Source organism: Ovis aries, chromosome 15 (genome assembly GCF_016772045.2).
Source record: "Ovis aries strain OAR_USU_Benz2616 breed Rambouillet chromosome 15, ARS-UI_Ramb_v3.0, whole genome shotgun sequence".
Taxonomy (NCBI): domain Eukaryota; kingdom Metazoa; phylum Chordata; class Mammalia; order Artiodactyla; family Bovidae; genus Ovis; species Ovis aries.
This window is the reverse complement of record NC_056068.1, coordinates 62467491-62492619: the sequence shown is the minus strand read 5'-3', so window position 1 is coordinate 62492619 and position 25129 is coordinate 62467491. Positions and strand designations below refer to the sequence as shown.

Below are 25129 nucleotides of genomic sequence, written 5' to 3'. Positions count from 1 at the left end.
AGGGAAGCCCTTCAGATCAGGGCTTACTGAGCTAGAGTGGAGGGGAAGCTCACAGTCACCTAGACGTCAGGTGTTTTAAGTGGGGATGGGCTCCCTAGAGAGCATCATGGATGCGTGAATAAGAGCAAGCAGCAAACAACTGACACTCCGGTGCTGCAACAAGGCTGTCCAAGGCATTCAGGAAGCACCAGACCTATCGTTTAAAACTCTGACAGTGCTTGCCATAAACATGACCAATTTTCTTAAAACTTTACGCTTATGACATTTGAGGTAAACTGGTTTTACTAGATTGTCCATCAAATTAACATTGTATTAGAATGCTTCTTCTAGGACCATGAATATAACTAGAAAGTTCTGTCTTCCCCTGAAGGAGAGGTATTAGTTTTGTTGCCAAATGATGTTTATTCCATTATGTGCAAAATAATGGTTGCAAATCAGGAAGTACACACACTGTTGCTCGGTCAACTATGGTCTCACCACACTTTAAGTAGTTTGTCTCTAAAAACTTCCTCACTTAAATCATGAACTGTCTTCTCTTTCACTTCACTGTAAAGAGCTGCCTTCCTTTCCTGCCTATGCAACAAAGCAAAATACACATCACAAAAGAACCCACCTAACATAATTATTCCTTACTTTATTAGAAGTATATGACATACTACAGGTCAGTCCTCAACTTTTTCCTTTTTAAAGACTAGCCCGAAAAAAAAAAAAAAAAAAAAGACTAGCCCGTATAAGTTATATCTTTGAAAACAAAAGATTGACATGCTAGCCTATTGGTATGTCATTTTAGTTTTCCTACCCCTTATTAAAAGTCTGAATTTAAAATTCAGTCTCATTTTAATCTTTTGGTTTTATTATTGTAAAAATGCATAATTTAAAATTGTATTATACAAGTTACAAGTATTATATTGCATGCCTATTTACCCAAGTATATTGTAACAGTGCAGTTGTTCCAAAACAACCATTAACTGAATAAAAAGTTGTTGAGACATTAGTTCTAATGACTAATTTACAAGGAATGAAGAACACAGAAGAACATGATAAAGGATAGTACAGGCTTGCAATCAGCTAAATCCAGATTGTGGGAAACTCAAGAACAGCCGACCAGGTTTACTGAACAACAGAGAGAAAAGAAGGGAGGAGAGACAAAGAGAAAAACCTATAAAGATTTAAGAAGCACATTAACCAATTGCAATGTATGAATTCTGTTGGGATCCCTACTTAAATGTCACAGTCATTTGAGATCAGAAACTGAACACTGACTGCATTTTTGAAGATATTAAGGAATTGTGACTTTGTGTGTGTGCATAATAATGATACTGGGGTTATGTTTTTAATGTCCTTATCTTTTAGTCATACATACTGAAATTTTATAGATGAAGTGATAGGATGTATGAAATTTGCTGAGGCGGGAGCCCAGAATAAACAAGACTGGCCATGAGTTGACAACTGTTGAAACTGGATGATGAATACATGAAGGGCTTCTTATGCTATTCTCCCCATATTTATGTATGTTTGCAATTATCCACAATAGGATAATAAGATATCCACAATAAGATGAAGTTGTCAAAAGCATTAAGACAGAATTTCTGACTTGTCTACAGTTTACGGTAACTGACAAATTCATTTTAGCATAGCCTAAATTTCTATCTTGTATCTTCAAGAAATATACCTTTCAAGGTACAAACCACACTCCTATTAACTTGTAATTACAGACTTCCTTACTGTTTAATACTTTATTTTATAAACGCTGCAATGTCCCATCATTTAAATTCCCAGGATGTTCTATAAAGCTCTATAAATCAACTCACCTGAGAGAGGTCGATACTTAACAGCAATACACCATCTAATACTCAGTTTCACAAAAGGTTATACAAAAAATGTTTTATTAAGTACAGTTTCATACTTAGAGGAACATCTAATATTACAATATGATTGAATCTTTAGGATACATAATTTATTCTTAAAATACACAAGTTATATACAGACACTGGACACTCAGTTCCCAAAATACTCAATAAAGACGTCTGGGTGACACTTGTAGAACTGACCTAACAATTTTTTCTTCTCTTTGGCAGAAAGTTTTGAATCCTCATCAATATTTTTTAGTAAATTCAGTAGCTCATCCTTGGTTGTCTTCCTTGTATGGTCAGAATAATCACCTCGGTCAATTCTCTGGCAATAAATATATCCTTAAAGTTTAAAAGTAAAAAGTTCAGTTAATGGATCTAGTCCTCAGATTAACAAGAAAAAAACCACTTTTATATATATATATCCCCCCCCCCGATTTTATAAAATGCATGTAAAGGTGCTAAGCACTGCTGACTTTCTAACCCTGTCAGGTTGCTTTTCTGACATAAAAAGGCTCTCTGCTAAGTCTGAATAGCTCTGAGAAGATGAGTTAGAGTCTAGCTGAAACTAAAATGCAACCACTTATCCTCGTGAGACATGGAAGGAGTATTTCTCAGATTACCTGTGTCTCTGTTTGGATCTCTTCCCTTCTGAATGTCCATGAGCTTAACACTGACAATTTTATGTAGAGTTCCAGGAATCTTAAAAAAAAAGGAAAAAAAAAGGCACATGGAACATTAAGCATTTTTATTTAGCAACCTATTACATAAGTTCAATTTTACTTTCAGAGTTTTACCTTAAAAACATCTTTTTGATGATCCATTAAAAAGAGTACCAGAAGATCAGTTTTGCCTTTGGATAAACTTTTATTGTGAACAATAGCTTTTGAGAATATCCTTTTCACAACCATTCGGTTGTCACTCTGTAAAAGAACATATACCCAATAGAATTTATTTTTAAGAACAAATGTAATATAAAAAGCAATGTTAAATATTAATAACTACTATCTATTTCCACATACTTGATGCTGATAATGGAATAATATGTCCTGTAAGTATTACAGATACTGAATACAATTAACATTTAGACAAAAGACTTACTTCTTGCTGTAATTTAAATTCGGAAGGATGTGCTGCAACAGCCATGAAATACAGCAGTCTTCTAAATTCTTCTCTATTTTGGGAATCCAAAAGCTTTAGAAAGAGCTGAGTAGCTTCTAATGCTATTTCAGTCTTCCCATTCACTTTTGTCAAAAGGGAAAAAATGCTTTAATTTTGACCAGACACAACTATATCAAAGGGAACAAAAGTCAAGCTAAAACTTAAGCTAATCAGTAAACTTATCCAAAATTATGTTCAACAGCAAAACAAAGAGACTAGGAATTAAAATGAATGGCCAATACCATCAAGAAAGCCTATACTCAAACTGGCAAGTCCTAAGTCCTTGTCATTCACAAATCTTAGGATGTTAAATCTAATGTGGTTTTGTAAATAAATTCTCAGCCCATGTTTTCCAATAATTCATGACATTTCAAGGGTACACTATGTATACAGTATTGATATAGCCAACTCTGAGATAAACGGGATTCTTTGAAATCTGCAACTTATTTTCAACAAACCACATGGAACAGTCTGCCTCAACTGGTACAGGGACAAAGCAGAGTGTCTGCCATTGTGAAGAGGATAAATGGAGAGTGGTGACAGTGCTGGTAACACTTTCTGAAAAAGAGAACTGCTACTCTATACTTTTTAAGTTTCCAGTGAATGAGAGCAGCATTCACCTATAGCAACCAGAAGTCCCTGCATGACTTCAGAGCTCAGTAAAGCTGCTTTCCAAATGAACCCTGGAAGTTTTGGAAAAAACATACTTTCCATGGATTAGTCTAGATCCACTCCCAGCTTGAAGTAGTATCATTTTGGTTAATTTTGGGACAAGAAACTTTGTCCTGTTCCCTCCAAAGAGAAATTTTAGTATTCAGTAACATCTTACTTACCTAGGAGTTCTGCAATTCCATTATGAACATCAGATAAGTGATTTAACAGAGGCTCCCTACTACTGTAATATTTGCTAATGGCATCAAACAGAAGTTCTTTCACTAAGTCTATTCTATCTGGTTGCTCAGGAAAGTTTCTGCTTATGTCTACCACCATCTGGTCTGGAAGGTATTCCAAGCAGTCAATTGCTGAAGAGAGCCACTCATCTTCCCTATGAGAGAAAAGAATTATTTTAAAAAGCAAAGGATAACCAATAAACCCATACCTGATTTACTAGCTGTTTCAAGTTTCCTACTAAGATGAATCTCTATACACCTTTGCTGCTGCTTTTTGCTGTTTAGCCCCTAAGTCATGTTTGATTGTTTGTGACCCCATGGACTGTAGCCCGCCAGGGTTGCATGGGATTTTCCAGGCAAGAATACTGGAATGGGTTCCCACTTCCTGCTCCAGGGGATCTTCCTGACCCGGGGATCAAACCCATGTATCCTGCTTGGCAGGCAGATTCTTTACCCCTGAGCCACCTGGGAAGACAAAGATATATATAATTCTTTATAGTTTGTATAATGGATATGTATAATTCTATAGCTAGGTCATGTATCACAGATAAAAAGTTTATTTTAATATGCCTTCACTCTTTTTTAAAGCAAAAACAGAAGCTATCCACTATAATACAGGCCTGAAAAGGACATCAGAATTCAAATTCTACACCTTAAATTTACTATGGAGGTCCAGAAACTCTAAGTTACTAGCTCAGGGTCCCAGGCAGGATTAGATCCCAGATCTGATTCCTAAACCAGCATTTTTCTCATATAGTGTAGCTTACTTCAAAGCTCTGGGTATGATCTATCATCTCTGACTCTGGCTAGAAGAGAATAGAGGAAGACAAGTTAGGGTTTCAAAATAGTTAAATATTAATTAGCCATTTCTAATAAAATCCCAGTTGGGTAACTTAAGAAAATTGCTACATTTTAAGAAATAGAATGACTAACTTTTAACATTCAATTTGTTAATACAGGCTTCAGCTGTACATGAACCAAGAACTTGTAGATATACAAGCTGGGTTTAGAAAAGGCAGAGGAACCAAAGATCAAATTGCCAACATTCAATGGATCGTGGAGAAAGCTAGGGAATTTCAGAAACACATCTGCTTCGTTGACTACGCTAAAACCTTTGACTGTGTGGATCACAACAAACTGTGGGAAATTCTTAAAGAGATGGGAGTACCAGACCACTTTACCTGTCTCCTGGGAAAACTGCATGTGCGTCAAGAAGCAACAGAACTGGACATGGAACAACTGACTAGTTCAAAATTGGGAAAGGAGTATGACAAGGCGGTGTATTGTCACCCTACTTATTTAACTTACATGCAGAGTACATCATGAAAAATGCTGGCTTAGATAAATCACAAACTGGAATCAAGACTGCTGGGAGAAATATCAGCAACCTCAGATAGGCAGATGCTAGCACTCTAATGGTAGAAAGGGAAGAGGAACTAAAGAGCCTCTTAATGAAGGTGAAAGAGGAGAGTGAAAAAGCTGGTTTGAAACTCAACGTTTAAAAAACTAAGATCATGGCATCCAGTCCCATCACTTTGTGGCAAAAATGGGGAAAAAATTGAAACAGATGACAGATTTTATTTTCTTGGGCTCCAAAATCACTGCAGACAGTGACTGTAGCCATGAAATTAAAAGACGCTTGCTTCTTGGAAGAAAAGCTACGACAATCTAGACAGTGTATTAAAAAGCAGACAGCACTTTGCCAATAAAAGGTCCGTATAGTCAAAGCTATAGTTTTTCCAGTAGTCATGTATGGATGTGAGAACTCGACCATAAAGAAGGCTGAGCACCAAACTGATGCTTTTGAACTGTGGTGCTGGAGAAGACTCTTAAGAGTCCTTTGGACTGCAAGGAGAGCCAACCAGTCAATCGTAAAGGAAATCAACCCTGAATATTCACTGCAAGGACTGATGCTGAAGCTCCAATATTTGGGGCACCTGATGTGAAGAGCTGATTCACTGGAAAAGACCCTGAAGCTAGGAGAGATGGAAGGCAAAAGGAGAAGTGGGCAGCAGAGGATGAGATGGTTAGATAGCATCACCGACTCAATGGACATGAATCTGAGCAAACTCCAGGAGACAGTGAAGGACAGGGGAGCCTGGCATACTGCAGTCCATGGGGTTGCAAAGAGTCAGACACAACTTATCAACTGAACACAACAAATAGTTAAAAAAAAAATCATATCTTCCACTGCTGTGGACTCAGGACAACTAATTCTGCCACCACCCAGGTCAGGTCACCTCCTGCGGTCATCAGCTTCATCTTAAGATGTAGACAGATGATCTTTAAGGTCAATTTCTGATTCTGTACTTAAAATTTAAGGTAATTATAAAATACCTTCACCTACTAATTTAAATTGTATAAATGTAATTTAAATTCTTATGTTGGGATTATTTTTTTCACATAAGGTTTTAAGCTACCTTTTGACATTCAACTATATTAATAGTTCATTAGAATGCAGAACTGGTGAAGTACTAGAAATGTAAGACCAGACAGCTCTAAGGGACTAGACAGATCTATATTTTAACAAGGAGGGTGGAGCATAATCATTTTCTTCACTTGATACGCAAGTAAGATATATGTTGAAAAAAATGAGTATGAAAAAAAATGACATTTAAATCTCATCAATTTTGACCAAGGTAATTTTGTTCTTCATTTTTCCCAACAATGATAATATCAACTGACACAGCATATCTGATTGTATGGACAGAAGAATTCAAAAGATTATCTTAAAACTAATTATCTTCCTACAAATACACTCATTATTACAGGTATTTCCACATACTGGGAATCACTGTAAGCCTTGAGAATCCCTCGATCCAGATAGTTCCTGTTGTTGACCAAGTCAGGCTGCCTCTTAGGCTGAGTAACCTTAGGTATCACCTCTTGCCGTTTGAGGAGGGTGTCAAGGAGAGGAAGGTCTATAAGCTGGAGCAGTCGCACTATTGTTTCTTCTTGCCATACTTCATTAATAACTGCACAGGGAAAATGACAAGGGGAAAAGTTAACAATTAATAGTTACTAGGCTCACCACAGTATCTGCCTAGGCAGGTCTAAGCTAATAAATTTGTGGAAAAAGAAAACAAAAGAGAAAGTCAGTTTTATGAAGTGGTTTCTTATAACAAAGGAACAACAATTCCAGATTTGTTTTAAAAGTGTAGGAGAACAGACTTTGGACAACAGGAATTCTTTTCGTTCTTGTACTGTAAAAAGCAATATGGCTTGATAACAGACCAAGTCATATAACATGTTAATAAGGACCGCGGAAGAAAGAATGAGTCATTCAGTCTGAAAACTGGTCTGAAACTATTGGCTGCAGATTATTCCACTCAGGGTTTCCACAACTGGGATGGGGGAGGGAAGGTGGAAATCTCTCCTTAAAACCACATTCCACGGCCATAGACAAAGAAGAATATAAGAATCCTGTTAACGTTTTAATATAATTTTCCAGTTTTTTACTGACTCTAATAAAACCTTACTGACTCTAATAAAACCTTCAGCTAGAGCTGAAAGCGTATTTTAAATAATTTTTTAAAAAAATCTGCATGCGAAACATTTCAGATTTGAACCTCTGCCAGCTGATAGGACAAAAGTCAGTGTTCAGAATTGCAACACTGATCTATTTGTTAAAGATAATAGACCTCTGTTAAAACTTAATATAAACAGCTTTAATACACAGTGTGCTCTTTCTTTGTGCTCTGAATATCTAAATTCTAATAAAGGTTAAGACTGAAAAAATTTAAGTAACTTTATTTGAAGTCAGTCTTCTATTCCTTCCTGTATCATCTTTAGCTTACCTTGCGGAGACAAGGTTGCAGAGATATTTACACGAGGAGAGTCGGCAGGCTTTAAACTCAGGTTTTCCCACAGATCCTCTAAACTTGCGGATCTGATGTCAGAGGACTTAAATAATGCATCTGCATATCTAAAACAAATTTATTTCATAAATTTTTATTCGTAAGGCTACAGAAATATTTTTGCATTTGAGAGCTAAGAGTTTCTAGACAGTTTATGTATTTCACAGCAAAAGCATAACAAATGCAAATTCTAAGAGCAGAATAAAATATAAGACATGCCACCTTCTTTCTCAAGCCTGACTATACACTAAATAAATTCTCCTTTGAGCACTTAAAGTGATTCAATGACTAAAATTGTGTCTCCAATTTTAAAACACAATCAGACGTGGTCAAACTTAATTATGCTTATCGTTTTTATTAGTGATCTCTATTTCCAGGGCATTCTCTGGTAGACAGTGGTCATCAAATATGGATCTACAATCCCCTATTCACAATTCTGAAACCCAAGAAGCTTTGAAAAATTCAAAGTTGTCTATTCAGAATTCATACAGTGACAAAATCTGTTCTGAGATTATCATAGCCTTTATATCTATCCCAGTTAATATGAATGTTTTCAATGCAGAAATATTAATGTGTTTGATTACCAGATGCTGTCCCAGATCCCTCTAGGAGTGTTATCTGCGTGCATGCTCAGCTGTGTCTGAGCGACCCCATGGACTGTAGTCTGCCAGGCTTTTCTGTCTAAGGAATTCTCCAGGCAAGAATACTGTAGTGGGTTGCCACTTCCTACTCCAGGGGATCTTCCTGACCCAGATAGCAAACCCATGTCTCCTGTGTCTAGGAGTATTATCTAGTAAATGATATATGTATATTATTAGCTTTCTAAAATCTCCAAAGTTCCAAATTTCAATAAGCATCTGTTCCAAAGGTTTCAGATAAAGCACAGGGATCTCCATTTGGAAAGTACTGACCATGCCCTACCTGTCCTACTTCCTTCGTATACAGAGAAGTAAGTTTTATCATGTTTTACATATAGAATTAAAAAATATTTCAAAGTCAATACACTATATGTCTGACTTTGGGTCATATCTGAACTTTAAGAGCTTCAATTACACGGTCACCTCCTCACCATTTAGCTGAGGGGCATAAAAGGGAAAAAGTTTTATTTCATGACAAATAACTACGTTAACTGCACTTATGACCTATATCCATCTCAGTCACTGGGTTCTACAATTCTGTCTCCCTTTAAATGGTTCCTCCTTCTCCACCACTGCTGCCTACTTCCTCCTCATCTGTAGCTCACAGTATTGCAACAGATTCCTACCTAGCTCTCCCCATGAGGCTGTCCATATAGCTGCCAGGATGACCTTTCTGAAGGTCAATCTCATCATACTTTGAATCTTTCTATGGCCTCCCTGACATCTGTGTGATCACATGCAAACTCCCTAACATGTCCTATGAAATTTTCTGCATTCTGGCTCCTTTCATATTTCACATCTGCTATTTTCTGGATTCTAGTGACAACCCACCTGTTTGTCTTCACCTCTCCTGTTCTCATACCACTTTGCGTATAAACTCTCTAATATTCTTTATACTATGATTGTAACTTGAAGCAGGAAAATAAAAATTTGTTGATGACTTCTGCTAACCCCATGGACTGTAGCCTATCAGGCTCTTCAGTTCATGGAATTTTCCAGGCAAGAGTACTGGAGTGGGTTGCCATTTCCTTCTCCATGGGATCTTCCCGACCCAGGGATCGAACCCAGGTCTCCCACATTGCAGGCAGACACTTTACCATCTGAGCCACCAGGGAAGTCAATAAGAATTCTAGGAGATATCAAATAAAAGTTCACTCTACTTTATCAAATTTACCCACAGACCCAGATTTTAGCCTAACATTATTTCAAAAGTAAAAGATAGTCAGCATCTCACTAAAAAGTAGACAAAATCCTGTAAACATCCCCTCTGCCAATATCCCGAGACTGACTGTGCTAACAAGGTGCCTCTTCCTGCCAATATTAAATGAAAATCTAACATATACTCACCTGGAAGGTGAACACAGTTTGTTTTCTTTCCCTAATTGACTGTCTTGGTTAGGTGGCGTTGTGAATCTATAAAGGCTGCAACTACTATCTTCAAATGTGGGTTTTTTGTCTTTTCCGAAGACTTTGGTTGGAACTGCTTCAAATACTTTGTAGTCCATAAGTGCCTGACAAACTCTTACCACTTTGGCCCGAGGAATATCTACATCACCAAAATATTTATTCTGCATTAGATGAGAAAAAATGACATCCACAGCTTCTGAACCAACAAAGCAGTCATTGTGTCTTTTTAAATGATGCCTTCGTTTTTTCACCTCCACCTGTGTTTGAAGAGTGTTTATAATGCTGCTCCAAACATATGTGGCTCCAAATGGCTTCTGGGCTACACTGAAACCTGAAATGGGAAAAATCACAGACTCACCTCACTCATTTGTAATAAGGTCTAAGCAAGCCTTAAGTAAAAAGTAGCAATCTCCAAAGCTATTAATAAGGAACAATTATGAGGGCAGCTTGTTATTGAAATACGAAATTATTAGTAGCAATTAATTTAAAAGTTAGTGCCTACTATACGCTAAACACTGTTCTATGTGTTAGCATACAAGAATGGGCAAAATAAAGTCCCTGTTCTTAAGGACTTAAACACACTTTGTGGGAAGATACAGATAACATGTGTATGTAAGATCAGTGCCAAGAAGGTAAGTAAAGCCAGGTAAGAGAGAGAATGCTATTTTAGATGGGAGGTCAGGAAAGACCTCTCTGACAAGGTGATCCCTTAGCAGAAGCCTGAGTAAAATCAGGGGGCAAGCTGTGTAGTTATCTGAGGGGAAAGCCAAGAAAACTGAAAGAGCAAAGGCCTTGAGGGAGGTGCTCTGCTATGAGAACAGGAGAGAGGCCACCACAACCTACTCAGGTGACCAAGGAAAAGAACAACAGAAGTGAGATCAGAGAAAACGGGAGTGAGCGGTGCAGATCAAATAGGACCTTGCGGCAGTTACCAATTAAGGAACTCTATTAAATGCCTTACATAAATGATCTAATTGTAGAAACTCTATGAAGCAGACATCATCATATTTGTGAAATGGAAAACAGATGTACAGAGGTTAGGTATAACTTCTGAACATTATATTGTAATGGTGGTGCTGGGATTTGGTTCACGGTCTATATGATTTCAAAGCATTTATTAGTTAGATAGATAGCTGGACAGACAGACGTATAGTTATACATTCACACATAATGCTTGTTGGAATAAACCAATTTTTAAAAGCTTCTTATTATGCATGCTCATGAATTAAGTGCTTTGTAAACTAACAGTTTGGTTCCTGCTCAACAGGAGCTTAAAGACTACTGCAAAGATAGGAGAAGCACAGAAATAAAGTTAGGTTTTAGCCAAACAGAAAAGAAAGAAAACATGCTTTCAAAGGTTTATATTTTTCCTCATTTTAATAAATTGATATTTGACATAGCTACGAAGAAGAAAAGGAGAAATAATGGGGAAAAAATGGACCTTAAGTTTTAGCAAGCTAACGGAATTAAAACTAGCTAATCATCAGCTTGCTGGCTAGCTGGCTTGCTCTTTCTTTTTATGGAAACACAGTATACCTTTTTATGTGTTATCTGAATGACCCTCTGAATATTCGGTGTTCTGGTTTTTAAGCCTTCATTTTTGTTAAGTATACAACCTCCTTTATTTTCAAGATATTTTGGCAAAGAAATTGAAACTGATTACTTCCCTTGCGTGAGCAGGCTAAGCCACTGCAGTCATGTCTGACTCTTTGCAACGCCATGGACCATAGCCCACCAGGCTCTCTGTCCATGGGATTCTTCAGACAAGAACACTGGAGTAGGCTGCCATGCCCTCCTCTCCAAGGAATCCTCCCAACCCAGGGATCAAACTCAGGTCTCCCCCATTACAGGTAGACTCTCAACCATCTGAGCTACCAGGGAAGACTTATTTCCCTTCAGTTCAGTTCAGCTCAGTCGCTTAGTCGTGTCTGACTCTTTGTGACCCCATGAATCACAGCACACCAGGCCTCCTTGTCCATCACCAACTCCCAGAGTTCATTCAGACTCACGTCCATCGAGTCAGTGATGCCATCCAGCCATCTCATCTTCTGTAGCCCCCTTCTCTTCCTGTCCCCAATCCCTCCCAGCATCAGAGTCTTTTCCAATGAGTCAACTCTTCGCATGAGGTGGCCAAAGTAATGGAGTTTCAGCTTTAGCATCATTCCTTCCAAAGAAATCCTAAGGCTGATCTCCTTCAGAATGGACTGGTTGGATCTCCTTGCAGTCCAAGGGACTCTCAAGAGTCTTCTCCAACACCACAGTTCAAACGCATCAATTCTTCGGTGCTCAGCCTTCTTCATAGTCCAACTCTCACATCCATACATGACCACTGGAAAACCATAGCCTTGACTAGACAGACCTTAGTCGGCAAAGTAATGTCTCTGCTTTTGAATATGCTATCTAGGTTGGTCATAACTTTTCTTCCAAGGAATAAGCGTCTTTTAATTTCATGGCTGCAGTCACCATCTGCAGTGATTTTGTTTAAAGTAGTCTAAAAAAGAAAAACAATATGCAAGAGTACAACAGTAAGGAATAAGGGGAATTATAATTAAAGAAACTCCTACTTGAAACAATCTTCCTTCCTCTTTTAGATAGAATGTTTAAGATGAAAGCAAAGATAAGTTTCTGAGACATATTAAAACTCCACCTGGGAATTCCCTTGGCAGTCGAGGGTTTAGGACTCCACGCTTCCACTGTAGGCAGGCGGGTTTCAACCCTGACTGGGGAACTAAGATCCCATAAACTTTGTGGTATGGCTGGGGAAAAAACCTCAACTCAGTGCACGAGTCATAAATTTTAAGTGGGTCATTTGAAATTCATCTTTTGTGTTGAAATAAATATAGGGACTGCAGTGAACCATAGTGTATTCACTTATAGTATAATTTTGTATCTACCATAAAAATACAGCCTTGACGCACTCCTTTTCCCATTTTTACCAGTCTGTTGTTCCATGTCCAGTTCTAACTGTTGCTTCCTGACCTGCATACAGGTTTCTCAAGAGGCAGGTCAGGTGGTCTGATATTCCCATCTCTTTCAGAATTTTCCACAGTTTCTTGTGATCCACACAGTCAAAGGCTTTGCCATAGTTAATACAGAAGATAGCTGTTTTTCTAGAACTCTCTTGCTTATTCGATGATCCAGCGGATGTTGGCAATTTGATCTCTGGTTCCTCCGCCTTTTCTAAAACCAGCTTGAACATCTGAAAGTTCACGGTTCACGTATTGCTGAAGCCTGGCTTGGAGAAGTTTGAGCATTACTTTACTAGCATGTGAGATGAGTGCAATTGTGCGGTACTTTGAGTATTCTTTGGCATTGCCTTTCTTTGGGATTGGAATGAAAACTGACCTTTTCCAGTCCTGTGGCCACTGATGAGGTTTCCAAATTTGCTGGCATATTGAGTGCAGCACTTTCACAGCATTATCTTTTAGAATTTGAAATAGCTCAACTGGAATTCCATCACCTCTACTAGCTTTGTTTGTAGTGATGCTCCCTAAAGCCCACTTGACTTCACATTGCAGGATGTCTGGCTCTAGGTGAGTGATCACACCATTATGATTATCTGGGTTGTGAAGATCTTTTTTGTACAGTTCTTCTGTGTATTCTTGCCACCTCTTCTTAATATCTTCTGCTTCTGTTAGGTCCATACAATTTTTGTCCTATATCGAGCCCATCTTTGCATGAAATGCTCCCTTGGTATCTCTAATTTTCTTGAAGAGATCTTTAGTCTTTCCCTTTGTGTTGTTTTCCTCTATTTCTTTGCACTGATCGCTGAGGAAGGCTTTCTTATCTCTCCTTGCTATTCTTTGGAACTCTGAATCCAAATGGTTATATCTTTCCTTTTCTCCTTTGCTTTTTGCTTCTCTTCTTTTCACAGCTATTTGTAAGGCCTCCTCAAGACAGCCATTTTGCTTTTCTGCATTTCTTTTTCTTGGGGATGGGCTTAATCCCTGTCTCCTGTACAATGTCATGAATCTCCATCCATAGTTCATCAAGCACTCTATCAGATCTAGTCCCTTAAATCTATTTCTCACTTCCACTGTATAATCATAAGGGATTTGATTTAGGTCATACCCGAATGGTCTAGTGGTTTTCCCTACTTTCCTCAATTCAAGTCTGAATTTGACAATAAGGAAGGAGTTCATGATCTGAGCCACAGTCAGCTCCTGGTCTTGTTTTTGCTGACTGTCTAGAGTTTCTCCATCTTTGGCTGCAAAGAATATAATCAATCTGATTTTGGTGTTGACCATCTGGTGATGTCCATGTGTAGAGCCTTCTCTTGTGTTGTTGGAAGAGGGTGTTTGCTATGACCAGTGCGTTCTCTTGGCAAAACTCTATTAGCTTTTGTCCTGCTTCATTCTGTACTCCAACAGTCAAAGTTGCCTATTACTTCAGGTGTTTCTTGAATTCCTACTTTTTCATTCCAGTCCCCTATAATGAAAAGGACATCTTTTGGGGGTGTTAGTTCTAGAAGGTCTTGTAGGTCTTCACAGAACTGTTCAACTTCAGCTTCTTCAGGATTACTGGTCAGGGCACAGACTTGGATTATCATTAATATTGAATGCTTTACCTTGGAAACGAACAGAGATCATTCTGTTGTTTTTGAGATTGCATCCAAGTACTGCATTTTGGACTCTTGTTGACTAGGATGTCTACTCCATTTCTTCTAAGGGATTCTTGCCCACAGTAGTAGATATAATTGTCATCTGAGTTAAATTCACCTCTTCCAGTCCATTTTAGTTCGCTGATTCCTAGAATGTCAACATTCACTCTTGCCATCTCCTGTTTGACCACTTCCAATTTGCTTGATTCATGGATCTAACATTCCAGGTTCCTATGCAATATTGCTCTTCACAGCATCAGACTCTGCTTCCATCACCAGTCACATCCGCAACTGGGTTCTGTTCTTGCTTTGGCTCCGTCTCTTCATTCTTTCTGGAGTTATTTCTCCACTGATTTCCAGTAGCATATTGGGCACCTACCGACCTGGGGAGTTCATCTTTCAGTGTCCCATCTCTTAGTGTTTTCATACTGTTCATGTTTCATACTGTTTCATCAAAGAGCCTCTTGATGAAAGCGAAAGAGGAGAGTGAAAAAGTTGGCTTAAAGCTCAACATTCAGAAAACAAAAATCATGGCATCTGGTCCCATTACTTCATGGCAAACAGATGGAGAAACAGTGGAAACAGTGGCAGATTTTATTTTTGGGGGCTCCAAAATCACTGAAGATGGTGACTGCAGCCATGAATTTAAAAGACGCTTACTCCTTGGAAGTTATGACCAACCTAGACAGCATATTAAAAAGCAGAGATGTTACTTTGCCAACAAAGATCCATCCAAGTCAAGGCTACGGTTTTTCTAGTAGTCATGTATGGATATGAGAGTTGGACTATAAAGAAAGTTGAGCGCTGAAGGACTGATGCTTTTGAACTGTGGTGTTGGAGAATACGCTTGAGAGTCCCTTGGACTGCAAGGAGATCCAACCCGTCTATCCTAAAGGAGATCAGTCCTGAATATTCATTGGAAGGACTGATGTTGAAGCTGAAACTCCAATACTTTGGCCACCTGATGCGAAGAGCTGACTCATCTGAAAAGACCCTGATGCTGGGAAAGATTGAAGGAGGGAGAAGAAGGGGACGACAGAGGATGAGATGGCTGGATGGCATCACTGACTCGATGGACGTGAGTCTGAGTGAACTCTGGGAGTTGGTGATGGACAGGGAGGCCTGGAGTGCTTCAGTACATGAGGCTGCAAAGAGTCAGACACAACTGAGTGACCTGACTGACTAACCATAAAAATTACTGAGAGACACACAGAAACACAAAAAACCTTATTATTTGTTTGTATTATTTCCAATACCAAAAATAGATGGGTGATTTTACTATGGGCTTCCCCTGGTGGCTCAGCTGGTAAAGAATCTGCCTGCAATGTGGGATTCCCTGGTTCGATCCCTGGGTTGGGACGATCCCCTGGAGAGGGAAAGACTACCCACTCCAGTATCCTGGCCTAAAGAATTCCATGGACTATATAGTCCATGAGGTTGCAAAGAGTCAGACACAACCGAGCACCTTTCACTTTTTCACTTTCAATTTTACTGTCTACCCATTATTATGATGTTAGTTTAAAATTATCAGCAAGATTGTTTTTAATTATCCAGGTATTTTAAAATTCCAGACACTTCATAATGCATTACTAAACAAAGAAGGAATTGATGGCAATTTCCCAAATATGTGAGTAGTTTTAAGAGTTGAATTAGGGAGATTTGACTAGATAAATCAAGTTAAAACTACATTTGCTACTGGTACTGCAGTTAGTTGGGCTTCCCAGGTGGTGCCAGTGAAGAACCCGCCTGCCAATGTAAGAGATATGAGACGTGAGTTCAATCCCTGGGTGGGGAAGATCCCCTGGAGGAAAGCATGGCAAACCACTCCAGCATTCTTGCTTAGAGAATCCCCATGGACAGAGGAGCCTGACAGGCTACAGCCCACAGGGCTGCAAAGAGTTGGAGATGACTGAAGGGACTTAACATGCACGCATGCACCACAGTTAGTATCTATTGAGTAGAGCCAGAATCACACAATGGATGGAATCTCAAAATACGTCCTGGTCATTTCCCTGGTATCCAGAACTAGGAGTGGCTGTACTGTTTTCAGTCACTATGACTACATAAAAGGAGGATTATCTCCTTTTCTTAACTTCTTAACGTCCCTGGTGGCTCTGAGGGCAAAGTGTCTGCCTACAATGCGGGAGACCTGGATTCAATACCTGGGTTGAGAAGATCTCCTGGAGAAGGAAATGGCAACCCACTCCAGTATTCTTGCCTGGAAAATCCCAAGGACAGAGGAGCTTGGAAGGCTACAGTCCAGGGGGTCACAAAGAGTCAGACACAACTGAGCAACTTCACTTTCACTTTTTCACAAATTCTTAACTTCCTAATAGACCAGAGACTATAGCTGAGATTTAAATGAACTTAAAATATTTGCTCATTAGTCTTTTTGCAAATCTTCATTATATTAACACTAGCTAACATCTGAATGCAGAGTTCCAAAGAATAGCAAGAAGAGGTAAGAAAGCCTTCCTCAGCGATCAATGCAAATAGAGGAAAACAATAGAATGGGAAAGACTAGAGATCTATTCAAGAAAATTAGAGATACCAAGGGAACATTTCATGCAAAGACGGGCTCGATATAGGACAGAAATGGTATGGACCTAACAGAAGCAGAAGATATTAAGAAGAGGTGGCAAGAATACACAGAAGAACTGTACAAGAAAGATCTTCACGACCAAGATAATCACGATGGTGTGATCACTCACCTAGAGCCAGACATCCTGCAATGTGACGTCAAGTGGGCCTTAGAAAGCATCACTACAAACAAAGCTAGTAGAGGTGATGGAATTCCAGTTGAGCTATTTCAAATCCTGAAAGATGATGTTGTGAAAGTGCTGCACTCAATATGCCAGCAAATTTGGAAACCTCATCCATGGCCACAGGACTGGAAAAGGTCAGTTTTCATTCCAATCCCAAAGAATGCTCAAACTACCGCACAATTGCACTCATCTCACACGCTAGCAAAGTAATGCTCAAACTTCTCCAAGCCAGGCTTCAGCAATACGTGAACCGTGAACTTTCAGATGTTCAAGCTGGTTTTAGAAAAGGCGGAGGAACCAGAGATCAAATTGCCAACATCCGCTGGATCATCGAATAAGCAAGAGAGTTCCAGAAAAACAGCTATCTTCTGTATTAACTATGGCAAAGCCTTTGACTGTGTGGATCACAAGAAACTGTGGAAAATTCTGAAAGAGATGGGAATATCAGACCACCTGACCTGCCTCTTGAGAAACCTGTATGCAGGTCAGGAAGCAACAGTTAGAACTAGATATGGAACAACAGACTGGTTCCAAATTAGAAGAGGAGTACATCAAGGCTGTATATTGTCACCCTGCTTATTTAACTTCTATGCAGAGTACATCATGAGAAACGCTGGGCTGGAAGAAGCACAAGCTGGAATCAAGATTGCCAGGAGAAATGTCAATCACCTCAGATATGCAGATGACACCACCCTTATGGCAGAAAATGAAGAGGAACTAAAAAGCCTCTTGATGAAAGTGAAAGAGGAGAGTGAAGAAGTTGGCTTAAAGCTCAACATTCAGAAAATGAAGATCATGGCATCTGGTCCCATCACTTCATGGGAAATAGATGGGGAAACAATGGAAACAGTGCCAGACTTTATTTTGGGGGCTCCAAAATCACTGCAGATGGTGACTGCAGCCATGAAATTAAAAGATGTTTACTCCTTGGAAGGAAGGTTATGACCAACCTAGATAGTATATTGAAAAGCAGAGACATTACTTTGCCAACAAAGGTCCATCTAATCAAGGCCATGGTTTTTCCAGTGGTCATGTATGGATGTAAAAGTTGGACTGTGAAGAAAGCTGAGTGCCGAAGAATTGATGCTTTTGAAAACTGTGGTGTTGGAGAAGACTCTTGAGAGTCCCTTGGACTGCAAGGAGATCCAACCAGTCCATTCTGAAGATCAGTCCTGGGTGTTCATTGGAAGGACTGATGCTGAAGCTGAAACTCCAATACTTTGGCCACCTCATGCGAAGAGTTGACTCATTGGAAAACACCCTGATTCTGGGAGGGATTGGGGGTAGGAGGAGAAGGGGACGACAGAGGATGAGATGGCTGGATGGCATCACCGACTCGATGGACATGAGTTTGGGTAAACTCCAGGAGTTGGTGATGGACACGGAGGCCTGGCATGCTGATTCATGGGGTCGCAAAGAGTTGGACACAACTGAGTGACTGAACTGAACTGAACATTTGAGGACTTACAATATAACAAGCTCTGCCTTCTCTCATTTAATCCTAATAAATTTCTCTGAAATAGTTATTAATAATCCTATTTTTAAGAAATTGAGACTCAGTGAATTAAACTTATCTTCAGTTTTAAGCTACTAAATATATATTAGCATTTCCTAATATGTAAATATAAATATATTAAAAGTAAGTCACCAGATAGTTTTAGCATTAACCTTTCACTGAAGACTTGGATTATCTGAAAGAGTTTTAAGTGAGCCTATGAGATGAAATAAACAAAAAACATCTTTAAGATTTGTAAATCCTTAACCAAGCTATTTAGAAACACTTAGTAGTGATTAATCCTAAAATAAAGATAGATATCATAAATTCTATGATATACTATCCACAGTACACAGGAAAGGAAAATAAGCAAGGTTTAAACTTGCAGAGCTCAGACTGCCTATTAAATACCAACAAAACAGACTTCTGGGCTAGTAATAATATTAAAGATGAAACATATATAACAACAGTTGAGCTATAAGGAAGCATACAAATCCTAAGGTATAAAGCTGACTCACTTATTAATTTGAGATCAATAAGACAACTGATGGGGGTGAGAGCCTCAGTGTCGTGAAAATAGCTAATCTTCACAGGGGAAACAGGATATACAGAATATATTTCCCCATATTAACTTGCTGTTTAAATATGGGAAATCAGGAAGTCTTGGAGGCTGGATAACGCAATATAAAAGATTAAAGAACAGGTTAGAGCAGGGTAGTAGGCACCTGTGAGCCTTACAATGTTTCCAGAGTCCTCTAGGCATAATACAATTCAACCCTTTCAGGTCCTTTCTGTTCTCACTGACCATTAATTTGCAACCATTGCATTCTGGGATATTTCCCCTCAAGCATCACCACCCACAGACCCAAACTAGCTCATGCTCATACAGATACTTTAAAACATAATATACCCTGGACTTGACAAGTAAATGTGCCAAAACCCACACTAGGATAACCTGTTTTTTTAATGCTGACTTCACCAGTTGAACACAAATCCCCCACATACTGGTTTGAAACTTCATATTTATCATCATCTAAGAGCTGAAATGAACATTGGGATCACTGACCATGGCCCAGTAAGATGAATTACTGAGACTTCTAAACAGGACTCAAGAGACCAAAAGTATAAAATGAACGCTTTATGCAAGTCTAGCAATCAGAATTTAAGTTTCAGCTTATCCTTAAACTTCACTTGCATATGAACTGGACACTTTTTTAAAATTCACCACTATCTACAATGATGCTTCTTTGTTTACCATTTGGTTAAGCATGTTGTAAAGACATCGTAACCTAATGATCAAAGTCTATAGCGACCAGCTGCAACAACTCTGAGTAAGAGAGGTAACTTTTATAATGTGGTTCCTTCATTTACCCATACAAGAGTTAAACACTATGTTTATGGTAGGTTTCAAGTCTAAACTGATTTATAGGATTTCAGAGACTAAAACAGATCACTCTCCATTTAGATATGGACACTTAAATCAAACAAAATATAAGAAGCGAAGCACGGGAACAAATTTGACCTGTCAGATAAAAAGCTTTGAGAAGCTATCAAGAGGCTCTGAAAGTGTTTGAAACTAGGTCTAGAACATACTACACGTGCTCGTGAGCACTACATAAGTCTAGGCTAGTTAACATTCAGTTTTCAAGCAGGTTCATCGTTATCTGCTTGAAAACAAGAGCTATTTTTCAAAGGCAAAGACCAATCCTTTTCATGTATTTGAAATCTACCCAAAAAAGTTTACCAGCCACAAAAAGTTACACTCCTAATACTGAATTGATATGTATTTGTAATACCACTAATAATCATCTTTACTTTTAAAAAATGCATGCTAAATAATCAAGTTATTATAGTAATAATTCCCTAAAAATCAAGTTATAAGGCAGACAAGTCAAGAAATTACATTTACTCATATGTCACAAGCAGGTAATGAGTCTCAGCCATGATCTATGTAGCCAGTTTTAACTACGGCCCTGCTGTGAGAACCAATATAAGGGTGAAAATAATTCTATAATCATTTCAAATAGATTAATAGATCTCCTTAGAAGATCAACAGACATTATAAAACTGGATCCCAATACTGGATCCCAATGTAAGGTAAATATACACACAATGTTACTAAAACATGTTACTTCAAAATTAGTATGTAACAATTTTATTTTCATTTTTGAGCATTAAACTGCCCCCTCTCCCCCAACACACACACACAAGAATTCAGACAGCTTATGTTTGGCATATTTTGCACAAAACTTACAGTGAGCTAGGGCCTTGTTGTTGGTTAGTCACCCAGTCATGCCCAACTCTTTTGAGACCCAGTCCTCTGTCCATTGGATTTCTCAGGCAGGAATACTGGAGTGGGTTGCCATTTCCTTCTCCAGGGAATCTTCCTGACCCAGGGATGGAACCCACATCTCCTGAACCACTAGGGAAATCCATTCCTTTCAAATTCCCTTATATTTTACAAAGATTCAAATTATTCAATACTTGTTAGTTGCAGATTATTGCCAACTATTAAAATATTTTAAAGAAGGGTTAACACAGTGGTTCCTAGTGGGTGATTTTATCCTCTGTCCCAGACATTTGTCAATGTCTGGAGCCATTTTTGGCTGCTATATGCCAAGGAGGGGGAGGTGCTACTGATGTTTAGTGGGTAGAGGGGCCAGGGACACTGCTTAACATCACAGTGACAGGCCAGCCTCCACAACAACAAAGAAAATGTCAATAACGCTGAAGCTCAGAAACCCTCGGTTAAGTGAATATTGTTTAGACATGAAAAGCTGCATTAATGCAGCAGGCCTAATGCTGGGTTCTGTGAATAGAGAAAGACAACAGCTTGGGTTTTAGAGACCCAGAGAAATGGGTTCTATTCTTGGCTCCATCATTACTAATAATGCAATCATGGGCAAGCTGCCTAACTTTTCTGGTGCAAAACATAGCTAATTCCACTTCTCTCAGTTATTGTGAGGGTCATCTGAGACCCTCACATATAAAGTGGCTAGCACATATCCAGCAATCAACAGATGTATAGAAATGAAACAGGAAACTGTATCTAGAAAAGCCAAAGGAGACGTGGATTCACAGTAATGTATAATAACATCCTGGATGGGACTCTGGAACGGAAAAAGGATATTCAGCAAAAACTAAGGAAAGCTGAGTAAAAGTATGGATATCAATACCAGTCCACTAACTGTGACAAGCGTACTATACTAATAAAAGAGTGTGTTAACAGTCAGTGTGCTCGCGCTCAGTCCTGTCCCACTCTCTGCGACCCCATGGACTGTATAGCCCGTCAGGCTCCTCTGTCCATGAGATTCTCCAGGCAAGAATACCTGGAGTAGGTTGCCATTTCCTCCTCCAGGCGATCTTCCTGACCCAGGGGCTGAACTTTCATCTTCCTGTACTGGCAGGCAGATTCTTTACAACTGCGCTAACAGGGAAGCCCTAATGTAAGATGCCAATAATAAGGGAATCTGAGTGAAGGATATATGGGAACTCTATGCACCAACTTCATGACTTTCTGTAAATCTAGATCTATTCTAAAAATCTGTAAATTTATTTAAAAAGTGAAAAAAAAAAAGGAGGGTCTCTTTCTTCCTCTTCCTTTCTCTGAACTAAGGGGACACAGTCTCCACCTTCATTTACCCTTTACCCATTCCTACCACCTGGGTGATGATGTCAAGCTCTGAACAGCAGTCAATCAAAGATCACTAGCAGATGAGAAGACAAATGTGACTCATACGAGAAGATTTAACTCACCAGAAGATAAGTATATAAAATCTGAAATCACTTCTGATTGGGAGAATTGTATTTAAGAATTACTTTTTTTCAAAAGAGCTTTTAAAACATTACTCACAGAATTAAGACAAAGGAAAAGAACTACACTTATTGGACATTAACCAAAATCTCATGAAAATAGATAAATGTAGAGAGCTGGGCTTTGGGTGTTAAATTAGGCAGCTGCGACTGAGCGGGGAAAACTTCCTATACACCAATATCAACACTGCAACACTTTTTACTGTATATTGGTTTTGGTTAGCCCAAAGTTTGTCTTCCTCTTACACAGCATTAGAGATGTCACACTGAAGACTGACACTGCCTCTGAAAAGAAGGCTGCAGGTAAACTACGTAAAATAAAGAACAATTTAAAAATATGTTTAGAAAATTAGCAATGAAAGTAGGCACTGGCTCTTGCTTTAATTCATACAGATTAATGAGACAGCATATGGGAAGTACTTGAGCTCCCTGGAAAAGTGATATCAGGTGAATTCAAAGAATTAGGTTACAGTTAGGAAGGGATAACAGGATAACATACCCCTTTTTTGCTCGTCTATATTAAAAGACAAATATCTTCAAAGGACTTACTAAAAGTTAGCACACAGACTTTATTTCCTCTACATAAATCAGGTCCCTGGTTGTTACAGCCCCTTTAAACTATGGAAGAATTATTAATAGGTAGAGAAACAGATACAAAGCTTCTTGCCAGAGCACACAGAAAGAGAATGGCAAGGAACCAAGAACCAGAGGCTCCCATTACCGTGCTCACGAGGACTGTGACAAGGCTACTAAAGAGTGGAAGGGGGATTAACATCGGATAACAGGTAGGGTTCCAACTGCAGCAAGCAAAGCAAATGAGAAAAGGCAGTGGGCCCTTCTCTGCCCACTGCACCTGGTGTGCAGAAGACAGTGTTCTTTCCTTGGGTTCAAATTCGATAACCAACATTTCAACTCCTTCCTCTGAGAGTCATCTATTTAATTTTGAATACATATTCTCTTATCGTAAGAACCTGTTCACTAATGACCAAAGCTCAGAACTGGTATTTCAGCTGTTAGAGAAGACAAGGCTTTTAATCATGTAAGATTTGGGAATTTCACTCAGAAAGTAAGCCTAAAGATTTCTCAAGACTGTTTCCAATATTGCTGATGTTATACTCCTAAAGTAGTCCCCTTCTCTTCACACTGTAAACACTGGAGAAATTCTGAATGTACCCATCAGATGCTTATTTGAATCCTTTCAATTGGAGAGTAAGATCGATATTAAGACAGTTCTTAGGAAAGTACAAATGAGAAGTGGTTGTCTATCACAATTTATCATTAGCATTTTGAAAATTAAAAGGAGCATTTCTAATTGTAAGTAAAACACAAAAGCGGGGCCACTGACATGTACCCAGTTTTACCCACCTCGATCCACTGACCACTGTCACCTTGAGGGAGGACTCACAAGTTCAAATGAAAGACTTTAACAGTAAGGGAACTTACGCTTATCCTCTAAGCATCCCACATAGTAGCTACAGAGAGGGGCGGGGGCGGAGTGTAACATTTCTAAAAGGAAAACAAGAAAGCCAAGTGTTATCTGGACTCCTTAACTGTATCTACTGAGATGTAGGGTATGCTAGAATCGGAATTTTAACATATCAGCAAGTTTAACTGATCATCCGATTCCGTTCAATTGTTTGGACATTTAAACAAGATGTAGCATACTAACATCCTAAGTAACCTGCCCCCTAAGACATGATTAAGCTGGCAAAAATCACTGTCTCCCCTAATCTCAAGCAACCACTGAAAATCAAAAATTTCTGTTCATTTTAATACTGCTTATCCGGAAAGCGTAACTAATAAATGCCTTTTATGCCAAGTTCCTGCCGGTGGAAGCTAAACTTATATTAACAGAAACTTCTCAGCCCTCCTAGGAAGAGTCGGGAACAAAGCGGGCAAGAGAGGCATTCGGCCGCTGGCCACACCGTGGAGCCACGGTGTGTGGCTCAGACAGTCACCAGTAACGATGTGGAGTCTACTGAGAATGCCCGGCAGGCAGCTGGCGCACAGACTCGCGCGCGGCGAAGTTCAAGTCTGGAGAACTTAGGAGAAAGCTGGCTGCGAGGACAGCAGGCTCCAGCGCGGCAGCCCACCCGCGGCGGCGCGGGTCCAAGGAGCCACAGCAGTGCGGGGGCTCGCGGAGGCCGCTGCAGACCTGGCTGTAACCCGGTGGGGTCGCCGTCCGAGCGAAAACCGCAGCCTGCGTCCCCCACCCGCCCCAAGGCCCCCACCGTTTCCGGACCGGGTCCTCGGCACCTACCGGGAGGCCTCTGCGCCGGACTCTGGAAAGCCGACAGGTTCAGCGCCGCCGCCTTCTCCCGCACCGTCGCCATGGCCGCAGCCAGCGGGACACGACGGCCTCAGACGACCGCACCGCGAAGTGGGCGCTCGCCTTGGAGCAGCCTATTAACTGGCCCGGGGTTGGGCGGGGCTCCCGCCAGGCCCCGCCCCCGCCGCGCTCCGCTCCCCGCCGGTCACGTGCCGGCCGCGGCCCAAGGTAACCTGCGGCCCCGGGAGCCAGGGAAAGGTGGGGCCCCGCCCCAGCCCTGGAGGTAGCCAGGTCAGAAGCGTTTTGGTGTGCTGAGCCCTGCGAGTCCGCGCCGGCCCCATGCAACCAGCATCCCGCCGCCGTCTGCACAGCCCACGCGCAGGC

General features: G+C 39.9%; 1 protein-coding gene across 2 annotated transcripts; it reads right to left on the bottom strand.

Moving 5' to 3' along the window:
• Positions 1-1869: 1869 nt before the first annotated feature.
• Positions 1870-24858, bottom strand: DEPDC7 (DEP domain containing 7). 2 transcript variants are annotated; one of them, XM_042233329.1, is made up of 10 exons: positions 24737-24858; positions 23920-23982; positions 9744-10134; positions 7699-7826; positions 6687-6876; positions 3845-4056; positions 2952-3094; positions 2648-2773; positions 2474-2552; positions 1870-2192 (listed from the first exon to the last, which is right to left on the bottom strand). In XM_042233329.1, the coding sequence occupies exons 1-10, from the start codon at positions 24807-24809 to the stop codon at positions 1999-2001; spliced, it is 1599 nt and encodes a 532-aa protein (XP_042089263.1). In that variant the 5' UTR covers positions 24810-24858; the 3' UTR covers positions 1870-1998. The 2 variants fall into 2 exon arrangements, with proteins under 2 accessions (XP_042089263.1, XP_027835406.2); XM_027979605.2 differs by lacking the exon at positions 23920-23982.
• Between the last annotated feature and the right edge of the window lie 271 nt (positions 24859-25129).